Below are 11,209 nucleotides of genomic sequence, written 5' to 3'. Positions count from 1 at the left end.
CACTGTAGCATTGTAGCACTGTTGCACTGTAGCATTGTTGCACTGTAGCACTGTTGCATTGTAGCACCGTGTGCACTGTTGCGTTGTAGCACTGTTGCACTGTAGCATTGTAGCACTGTTGCACTGTTGCTCTGTAGCATTGTTGCACTGTAGCATTGTAGCACTGTTGCTCCATAGCATTGTTGCACTGTTGCATTGTTGCACTGTTGCACTGTAGTATTGTAGCATTGTTGCACTGTTGCTCTGTAGCATTGTTGCACTGTTGCTCTGTAGCATTGTTGCACTGTTGCATTGTAGCACTGTTGCATTGTAGCACTGTAGCATTGTTGCATTGTAGCACTGTAGCATTGTTGCACTGTTGCACTGTAGCATTGTTGCACTGTAGCATTGTAGCACTGTTGCATTGTAGTAGCACTGTAGCATTGTTGCACTGTTGCACTGTAGCATTGTTGCACTGTAGCATTGTAGCACTGTTGCACTGCTGCATTGTTGCACTGTTGCATTGTTGCACTGTTGCATTGTTGCACTGTTGCACTGTAGTATTGTAGCATTGTTGCACTGTTGCTCTGTAGCATTGTTGCACTGTTGCTCTGTAGCATTGTTGCACTGTAGCATTGTAGCACTGTTGCATTGTAGCACTGTAGCATTGTTGCACTGTTGCACTGTATCATTGTTGCATTGTTGCACTGTAGCATTGTTGCACTGTAGCATTGTAGCACTGTTGCATTGTAGCACTGTTGCATTGTAGCACTGTAGCATTGTTGCATTGTAGCACTGTAGCATTGTTGCACTGTTGCACTGTAGCATTGTTGCACTGTAGCATTGTAGCACTGTTGCACTGCTGCATTGTTGCACTGTTGCATTGTTGCACTGTTGCATTGTTGCACTGTTGCACTGTAGTATTGTAGCATTGTTGCACTGTTGCTCTGTAGCATTGTTGCACTGTAGTGCTGTAGCATTGTTGCACTGTTGCATTGTAGCACTGTTGCACTGTTGCATTGTAGCACTGTTGCATTGTAGCACTGTTGCACTGTTGCTCTGTAGCATTGTTGCACTGTGGCACGTAGCATTGTTGCACTGTTGCAATGTAGCACTGTTGCATTGTAGCACTGCAGCATTGTTGCATTGTAGCACTGTAGCATTGTTGCACTGTTGCACTGTAGCATTGTTGCATTGTAGCATTGTAGCACTGTTGCACTGCTGCATTGTAGCACTGTAGCACTGTAGCATTGTTGCACTGTAGTGCTGTAGCATTGTTGCACTGTTGCATTGTAGCACTGTTGCACTGTTGTATTGTAGCACTGTTGCATTGTAGCACTGTTGCACTGTTGCTCTGTAGCATTGTTGCACTGTGGCACTGTAGCATTGTTGCACTGTAGCATTGTTGCATTGTTGTACTGTAGCATTGTAGCATTATTGCATTGTAGCACTGTTGCAAGTACTGTAGCATTGTAGCATTGTTGCGCTGTAGCTTTGCTGCAATGTTGCATTTTTGCACTGTACCATTGTTGCCCTGTAGCGTTGTTGCTCTAAAGCACTGTTGCACATTATTGTTTTTTATGCAGTACATTAAAAATTCATACTCCATTATTATAATTATTTGACAAAATTATTAGCAAGTTGTTTTATTTTGTGTCTGCTTCTTTGCTTTCTTTAACTTGAGCTTCCTTAGCTTTTGGCAACAGAGGCTTTCTGCCATTCTCATGACATAATTTTGTGTAGAGATTCCTTCTTGTCACCAATCGATGAAGAAAAAATAAATGATGGTTTTTGCTCATAGAACAAACAATTTTCTTATATCTTGACAACCACACAAATGTTTGTTCACAGCACATAAAATTTAATTGTGGATGTTGCTCAAGAATTTTTGATGGGTTGTATTTAGTGATGCATACTGGGTCAGTGTGATTTTTAAAGTGGAACGTGTCAATTACCTATATAATGTAGGTCATGTATATTTTGAAATTACTTCTACTTACCTTTTGAATTGATGTCCACATTTCATCAAATGGTTTGGGTAATGGTAATGGTTTGGATGCCACAAGTAAACCATCCAATTTGCACATGGCATCATAGGCTAAAACTATATCTTTCCACTCACTCTCAGGAACTGTTTGTAAGGTATCGTAAAGCCATTGGACAACAGCAACAAATACTTGAGAGGGAGATTCTGACCTATTTCATTCAATGATACAACTGTAAGAGAGATTATTTGATACTTGTAAAGAGGTTGCCAATAATCAATGTGTCCACAGGGTCGGCAAATGAATAGATGACCTCTACTCCAGTGGCGTAGTCTGTTGCTCCTGCCTAGGTCTTTGTTACATGATGTTGAATTAGCTAATGTTGTGTCATCTAACACTGTTAGTAAGTGTGTATTTTTGCCTATATTATAATCAAAATTATGCATAGACTATATTAAAGAATAATAATGTGACTGACCCGAAACACTTGATGTTGCTGATGTATCTGTTGTCACACAATCGACTATATGATCTGAACAAGATTACTCATACCAATATGTAGGAAACAGTATAATTTACCTTCGTTAGCTTTTTTATTAACAAATTTCAAGAAATCTGTAACACCAGTTGGATACCCTCTATCTGTGGCTATTTTGCAGTGGTTTTCACAGAAAGCTGTGTAAGAATTAATAGGTTGGCTGGTGCACACATCTGGAATATTCAATGCAGGAAAATCAGGAGTAGAAACATGAACTGGGAACATGCAATGAGGAAAATTTAACTTCCAGTTACCATCAATGGTCCAACAACTACCACACGCTAATTAAAATTATATGGCATCATTAGACTATTGGTTATAATTACAAATACCTTTTTCAGTACATTCCTTGGTTGGTACATGTGGGTAGCTAATACCAACCATGTTTTCTACAACCTCTTTGAGCCTATCTTCACGATCCTGTTTTCTCAACTTTGTCCATTCAAAGCTGGTATTTGAACGATGCTCTTCTTCAAGTTCACCATTGAAAAACATGTCAGAAACGTGAACTCGGGTCAATTCATTACAAACACCTATTTATCATTATTATTAATCATAGTTTATGAATTAATAAAATACCACTTATTGGATCATTGTATTTATCTAGGTGAACATGATAATAACACTCAGCAAATGCAGAGAAGGAAGTCCAAGAATGCAAGCTAGCTTAAATATACAAGAGTAAGTGCAATGTTTATAAACAACAATATACTACCTTAAATTAACAAACCATTGATGTAGTTTACGTTCTGCATATGACACATTAGATATTTCAATCAATGGCACTTTCTCCGGATAGAGTCTTTCTCCAGAACTATGATTGCCATACCATGTGTGGTTGTAATTTGTGAAGCATTCTTTGCAGCGCAAGGAGACTTTGCTAGCTACAACTGGCCCATTTAAAGAATGCACTGTAACATTTATGTCAGAATTGTGGACAGACAGTGATCCTATAATAATAATTATATTAATAATGATAAGTTACAATAATGTGCAAGATATATTATAGTATTGTATAATTATCCTATACCTTCTGTCTTGTGTAATTTACAATGATAATTCAAGCAAGTAGAAACAGGAGGAGCGACAAATGCCATATATGCCTTCCCTGCAATTTGTGATAGCTGCTGTAAGTCCTCTTCAAAACCAGTCGTTGCTACTTCCCGCTTAAAGAAGTTAATATGTGAAGCAATATTCTGAAATTGCTGTAAATTTTGATTATTTACAACCTCTGCCTTTGCCACATGATTCACTATCCTGGTTATGTAATTTGACCTCAGATTACAAAAAGATTTTGGAACTAAATGCTCTGCCATTCGCAGTGCATCAATTCCATCTAGACCTAGTGCTGCCACAAGAAATAAAGTAGAAACAGAACAATTCTTGTCTTTATTCCCTGCCAAATCCAAATCAATAGCTCTAAAAATTTCAAGTAATAGGCACTATAGGCTAAATACCCACCTTACTTCAATATATCACCATATTGAGAGGATCTAGTGAGTAACTCTTGACATGAGGCAATAAAATCATTGTAAGCTGTTGCCAGTTTCAATTTTAATTGATCAAATTGCCTGGCATTCTCTTTTGCTTCTTCTGGATTAAATCTAAACTTCTTTGAAGCTCTCCCGGCTTTTGGCTGTAGTGATCTTTTGCCTGTGGATGTGGATGACATTATTGAGCACTTAGCTTATGGTCACGTGGTCACTCCCGATGTGCATGCGCAGTAGTGCAGTGCTGTACATGTGCGCAGTTAGTGCACACGTGAAGTCTTAAACTGATTGACTGTGATTGTAGTTGTGCCTATCTGCCTTTCTCTGAGTGTGCCACAGTAGTCTCGTGCCATAGTGACAGAAATTAAAGAACTCTCTGCAGTAACTGTGTAACACCAATCACAGAAGAGCCTTACTGAAGAACTGAACTGTTTGGCTAGTTAGGAAAGGTCAGTGAAGTGTTCATCAATGACGAAGAAGACACACATGTAGCTGTGACATTATTAGTATAACCTATGGGTAATTCTCAGCTTTGCTACAGTACTGTCACAAAGCATGCTTGATTTGTATAAGCACGAATTTGGCATCACTTTGAAATTAAATTATATTTATTTCATTTTAGCTCTTATTGCTTTGTCTGTCATGGATGATGAAACCAGCTATTTTGGCCTTGTCGAGGATCATCAGTTTCGATTTGGAGTTTGGAAGGGAGAGACGTTTTTTGCCTTAAGTAACTTTGTAGCTGATTTTGATGTTGAAGTTTATTCGGAATCTGGATCTGTATCTGGTTATATGTTTAATGTAACATACAATAACGGCAAAGTGCTAGGGTAAGCTGCATGATGAGTCACACAAGCTATGCAACAACAATGAATGTATATGCTATGTACCCAGTAAATTTAGAGGACAGAAATTTTAGCATATTTATAATACTAACACTTGTAATCGGAACCATTAATTGCATGCATAGCCTCAAAATTTCTGAATGAAACCTGCCAATGACCAAATTGCAAAATTTTACCATCGTTTTGGGATACTAGAGGGATATTTGCATTACTATATTGTTATTACAAATGAAACAATGTGCTATTATTGGCTAGCTACTGACATTTATCATATGCTAAGTCGTAATTAGGTGTAGGAGAAATTTAATATTATCCAATTTGATCTTGATATTTTAGCTGCATCTGTGGCATCCTTAATACATATTACACCAACTACCATATCATTTTTTATTATTTATCACCTACTGGCATGTTAGGGTCAATTACATACAAAAAGCATACTGTATCTCGATTATAATAACTATTACAAATGACTATTAATTTAATTACCATGACTATTACATGTTCAGAGTTTATGAAGTTAATATAAGTATGTTAAGGGCCAAATTTTATCAAAAATGACATTAAGGTAATTTCCCTTCTTTATTTCATTTTATGGTACACACATGTACCTATGTTGCATAGAAAGTTTGAGCTGATTACAATCATACTGTGACTTTTAAAATTTTATTACTAGGTATACATTGCCATCGTTACTATTATGATTACATATACATATTACCCAAAGCCTGTTAGCCTAGTTTGCTATATATTAGCATCAATATATACACATACATGTATTAATGTGTGGCACTGCATATTCAACCATTGTTCCTTTTGTTAAAAAGGCAGGATATGAAAAATGCATCAAACACTTTTTCTACCTAAGCCAATGTTGTCATAACTTATTGTTACTTGTATAGGAGCACGTACGTTTCAAGTCAGGATTCAGAGGAGAGAAGCAAATGGACTACCAGTTTGCGTAAAGGCTTAGGATTTGCTGGACTGCGGTGCAATGCCAATAATACACAATTGGGATCATATTTAATGAAAAAACTGGAAATTTCATATAGAAATGGGGATATTAAGAAAAAGAAAATGGTTGCTGTTGTAGGGAGGCAAAATGGAACAGATGAGATATGGGTCATGAATAGGCAAATTCATTTAGATAACAAAGGAGTTCAGGTAGACCCATCTGAAAGCCCTTATACTTGGAACGATGAGCTAGATGACATGGCTCCTGAATTAACAGCTGTCAGGAAGAATAAAAGTTCTGTAAGAGCACTAATAAAAGCAGTTCACAAGTCATATGGTGCAAACACTCCTGCTGTTTTGCTGACGATTGGTGCAGAAATAATCTGTTTTCATTATGATATTCTGAATGATAAGGCGTATTCAGTACCAGCAAGCATTCTGACTGGAGCAGTCAGCATTGGAAAAAGCACTGCATCACGTATTGCTTTAGCTTGTGCCGGAGCACAAAAGTCGTTTATAACATCAGCCACAGACTCCAAGATAAAGAGCGTCACTAGTAAAAGTACTCTTGGAATTGCACTTGATGATCCTAAGGATGCACAGGATATAGCTGAGAAGGTGATGCATCACTTTGACAAGGGGAAAAGTTGTTCTCAGACTCGTACTTGTATTCCTCGCTGCACTTTCATGGCATCTGTTAACAGTGAATTTTTGAAGAAATTTTCTGAACTTCATCCAAAGTTTGTTTTATAGCTAGAGTCCATTTTTCACCTGAGCCATACTTTGCTATAATTTTTTACTTACACTTACTAGATCTATTGTAAAAATAATGCATTCCTCCCTTCTTATTGCATTTATTGTGGTACATGCATTTTAGATTTAGCCATAGTTTTTAATGGTAATAGTGCTTTAAAAATGGCTGTCGCTTTTTAGCTTGGAGTTGGCTATACATGTACAACTCATACAAGAAGCATAGAATGATAAACTTTTACATTGTGTTAATTATTGGTGTAGGTAAGCTTGTAACAATTAACCAAATGGGCTCAGGTGAAACAAATTGACTAACATAGTGAAATATTATGTTGTTTAATATTAAATTAGGTACATCTCCAGAGTTTGCTTAATTCCATTTGGGAAAGACACCCATAATCTTAGCCCAGCAGAAAGATTTGAAGCTGATAGAGAATTAGCAAATGCAATGAATGTGTCCGATTCGTCTTTGCCTATTATTATCAAACTGCAATCTCAATTTGACAAGGTACTGCTACCGTATAGCGGGATATTTTCGTGGGGTCAAATTTTCGTGATTTGGGGTGGTTGAGATTTTCGTGGGTCAAATTTTCGTGATAACTGTATTATAAGAGCCTCTGGCAAAGCCAGGTGAACTTTCTCTACCTCTCTCTCGACAGCTTTAATCGTTTTGAGGGTAAGCCAAGTGTACTTTTATCAATGGAAGCTTTTTTGGAAGCGGCTTGAAGTATTTCTCCATTTCATTGCATGTGGAGCAATATGGATACTGCAACAGGACACGCCTATACCGAATATGTGCTAAATTTTCGTGCGTCAAATTTTCGTGAAAGTGTCTTGGACACGAAAATAAGACTCCACGAAAATATACCGCTATATGGTATTCATAACTTTTCCCAACAATAGCAAATCATTTTTAATATTATTTCACTGACCATAATGTAGGTACATGAATTGAAGGAAGTTATTGAGAAAGTTTCCAGTTTTCTACCCAAGGAAACAACTCAGAGGCTTCAGTTTTCCTACTCTCTTTTATTGTTTACGACATTGAAGGTATAATTATCATGATTAGTTTTGAAAAGGTGACATTATTTTTAAAAAGTTTGTAACATATCTTTATGTACCCCAATAAAAAATACAAATTGAAATGTATATACCCTAATTAAATGAATGATAAAGTAAATTTTTGGAAACATGTTCAAAATAAATGTATAATTTTCAACTTTTATTTCCAACATAATGTACATAACTATAACTAAAGTATTGCCAAAATAGTCTTAAATAATGTGTTCCACTCATCAGTTTTTAGAAAAGCTTAAAGTTAAGGAGCAATATGAACAACAACTGTGGTCTTTCTTTCAAGAACAAATGATTCCAGTTGTAACACAATACCAACTAAAGAGTGAGGCTACTAAGCCTGGTATGCAGATCAGTATGTCTTTCAGCAAAGAAGCATTTGAGCAGTTGCTACTTCAAGTGATTGATGATGACACAGGAGATATGGTATCTATAGTTTTTTGTCTTAATGATTTTTATTGTTTCATAGATTATAAAGTCCTTTCTCAGAATAGAATATAATTGTAACAAACCTTCAGCAATATCTGTATTGATGCCACACTTGACACATTTTCTGAAGAGGAAAAAAATATCCTATGATGAAAAATTTCTTGCCAAATTATCCCTTTTATACGAAGGACAATGTAGAACGAGTATACCTCGTACCTTTTTAAGCATTGACTCCACATTGACAGATATTCCTAAAGGAATTAGTGGCCGTAAAGCTGAGGGAGCTGTATACCTGAGATGCATTGAAATTAATGCCGATGCTTTATCAGAGAGAACACTGAACCATCTTGAAGAAGGTCTGCCCCAATAATTTCAATTAATGTAAATTAGCTTTTTATAGCTTTCTTAGGAACTTCTAGTGCTCTAAAAGAGTCTCAAGATAGTGTAAGAACTCCCACCAAGTGTGAAGGTATTCTACCATACATTGGAAAATGTTTGAGGGCTGTAAATGTTGTGAATTTGCTTTAAAATCAATTTCGTGGATGGAATTTTTACGAATGTATGCCTTCTGCCGTTATTGTATCGTAAAACTTTGATTTTTGTGGAATGAAATTGCAGCCCTGAAAAATTTGGCGCTATATGGTATTTTACCTTTAATGTGGTTAATTATTTTACAGAGACTCATCCCTTACACACCTCAACTCCAATTACAAAGGCTGATTGTATGTCATTATTACTTGTTCTGATGTTTATTACAACATTTCATTAGTAGACCAAGATAGTTTGTCAAATAGATCTAGCTTATCATCAGTGGCAGATGACCGTAATATCAGCGGTTAGTAATGAATTCAAGATTATTAATTTTTATAAAATACATTTATACACCACTTCTGGTGGCAAAAAATTTCTTTATATGCCTTGACAATGTGGTACTTTTTGATATTTTTAAGTCACATTTATTTAATTTACAGGTACAGTGGCATTAGTATCTGAAGAGTCTGCACAAGTGGAACAGGAGGAAACGGACTCCTTGAGATATGGTTGTGATTTGCAAAGTAAGGCAGTTGAACTAAAAATTAGTGTATAATTGATATTATGGATTTATCATAGAGTCTGGTGATTCCACACTAGCTTTCATTGAAGATAACAATATAGGACAACAAAATGAATCCTTCAGTGGTTACCGTAGTGAAAGTACAAGGAGTAAAGATGAGAAATCTCAGGGAGGAGAATGTAAGGATGCTATAGATAGAGATTTACAAGAATGCAATTGGAGTGTGTTATAGTGGGTTTCAACTTTAGTGCATGCATGCTTTTCATTCTTTTTTGTGCTTGTGTGAGAAACTCTTTTAAAGTTCACTTTAAATTCTAGGTAAAAGATCAATGAGATTAAGAACACATATTGTTGCTCTTTCTCCTAAACAGCCTGAACAGGATCATTCTGTAGCAGGTGCATGTGATACTAACATTACAATTTGTTATAATGTTTAAATTTTTTCAGTTAAAAGATCATTTCGCTTGAAAACAAGAACCACCGATGGAGCAGTACAATTTTCTTGCAGCAAAAAAACCAAATTACTCCATGAAACTTATTGCCAGCATTGTGAAGAAAAGTTTAAGAAGGGAGAGAGGCATCAGATGGTTGGATGTGATCAGTGTACGAGGTGGTACCACATGAAGTGTGTGAAGTGTGACGTAAACAAATTTTGGAAATGTGAAAAATGTAAGATAAATTTATCACAAATTTTTATAATAAGTCTTTAACATTGTAGGTTAAATAACTGATAAAGAAACTAGAAAGACATTAGTACTCCTGTTACATAACATAGGTAGTAAAAATTCTATTGTTGGGTATTAAAGTTATTACAAATGATAATTTAACATTAATTTTTCTGTAATGGCTACATTCAAGAACAAAAATTTAATCTTCAGAATGTTTTGATACTATTTCAGAAACAGTACATCAGTGCAACAATGCTACAGTGCAACAGTGCTGCAATAGCACAGTGCTACAATGCAACAGTGCAACAGTGCTAAAGTGAAACAATGCAACAGTGCCACAAAAGTACAACAATGCAACAGTGCAACAATGCAACAGTGAACCAATGCTACAGTGCAACAATGCAACAGTGCTACAATGCTACAGTGCTACAATGTAACAGTGCAACAATGCAACAGTGCAACAATGCAACAATGATACAGTGCAACAGTGCAACAATGCAACAGTGCTACAATGCAACAGTGCACTAATGCAACAGTGCAACAAAGCAACAGTGCTACAATGCTACAGTGCTACAATGCTACAGTGCAACAATGCTACAGTGCAACAATGCTCTACAGTGCAACAATGATACAGTGCTACAATGCTACAGTGCAACAATGCTACAGTGCAACAATGCAACAATGATACAGTGCAACAGTGCAACAATGCTACAGTGCAACAATGCTACAGTGCAACAATGCAACAATGCAACAAGGCTACAGTGCAACAATGATACAGTGCTACAATGCTACAGTGCAACAATGCTACAGTGCAACAATGCAACAAGGCTACAGTGCAACAAGGCTACAGTGCAACAAATGCTAAACTAATGCTGGCTGTATATGCCTAGTAATTAAAATAATGCAACATTTGCAACGTTGCATTTTTATTGCTGTAAGATTTCAATACCTAAATCTCTACACATATGGGTGGGAAAGTCAAAACCAGATATGAGCAACTTGTTAAGTTCTGTTTTAAATGATATCGAAAGATTGAATTTAATTGGTTTTGACTTTTTAGATTGTGAAGGAAAGAAGCGTATTTGTCGTATTAAGCTTCTTTTTGGTGTTTTTGACTTTGTAGCTAAAGCTAAAGTCCTAAATATGATACAGTTTAATGGTAAGTATGGCTGTCCAACCTGCCTAGATCCAGGAGTGCATCGAAACAATCGCCATTTATACCTACCAGGTTCATCGTATAGTTTGCGAACTTTAGAAGGAATCGAAAGAGCTCAAAATGAAGGTGAAAGTAGAGGTGAAATCGTCGAAGGGATAAAGGGTACTTCTGTATTACATGGCCATTTACATCTAGTTGATGCTATACCTCCTGATTATATGCATTGTGTCTTAGAAGGTGTGACTAAATCTTTATTGACTTTTTGGACTCACTCAAAATATAGTAGC

At 36.3% G+C, this 11,209-nt stretch overlaps 2 protein-coding genes across 7 annotated transcripts; one reads left to right on the top strand and one right to left on the bottom strand.

The window, feature by feature from the left end:
• Positions 1 to 1,462: 1,462 nt before the first annotated feature.
• Positions 1,463 to 5,453, bottom strand: LOC109583074 (uncharacterized). Its single transcript, XM_019998242.1, has 10 exons — positions 3,969 to 5,453; positions 3,533 to 3,921; positions 3,218 to 3,452; positions 3,082 to 3,164; positions 2,835 to 3,035; positions 2,544 to 2,783; positions 2,443 to 2,496; positions 2,220 to 2,385; positions 1,980 to 2,175; positions 1,463 to 1,934 (listed from the first exon to the last, which is right to left on the bottom strand). The coding sequence occupies exons 1-10, from the start codon at positions 4,172 to 4,174 to the stop codon at positions 1,626 to 1,628; spliced, it is 2,079 nt and encodes a 692-aa protein (XP_019853801.1). The 5' UTR covers positions 4,175 to 5,453; the 3' UTR covers positions 1,463 to 1,625.
• On the top strand, positions 5,446 to 10,031 carry LOC109583075 (uncharacterized). 6 transcript variants are annotated; one of them, XR_002185351.1, is made up of 9 exons: positions 5,446 to 6,531; positions 6,893 to 7,049; positions 7,484 to 7,591; positions 7,841 to 8,041; positions 8,085 to 8,400; positions 8,445 to 8,513; positions 8,722 to 9,277; positions 9,417 to 9,494; positions 9,546 to 10,031. XR_002185351.1 is itself a non-coding variant. In XM_019998243.1 (7 exons), the coding sequence occupies exons 1-7, from the start codon at positions 5,864 to 5,866 to the stop codon at positions 8,811 to 8,813; spliced, it is 1,611 nt and encodes a 536-aa protein (XP_019853802.1). In that variant the 5' UTR covers positions 5,446 to 5,863; the 3' UTR covers positions 8,814 to 10,031. The 6 variants fall into 6 exon arrangements, 1 of the variants encoding a protein (XP_019853802.1); XR_002185348.1 differs by having other exon boundaries at positions 8,722 to 8,879; positions 9,016 to 10,031; XR_002185347.1 differs by having other exon boundaries at positions 8,722 to 9,099; positions 9,155 to 10,031.
• Positions 10,032 to 11,209: the final 1,178 nt, after the last annotated feature.

This window comes from Amphimedon queenslandica, unplaced genomic scaffold, assembly GCF_000090795.2.
Source record: "Amphimedon queenslandica unplaced genomic scaffold, v1.1 AMPQUscaffold_13332, whole genome shotgun sequence".
NCBI classification, from domain to species: domain Eukaryota; kingdom Metazoa; phylum Porifera; class Demospongiae; order Haplosclerida; family Niphatidae; genus Amphimedon; species Amphimedon queenslandica.
Note: the sequence above shows the minus strand (reverse complement) of the source record. Positions and strands in the feature narration are given on the sequence as shown.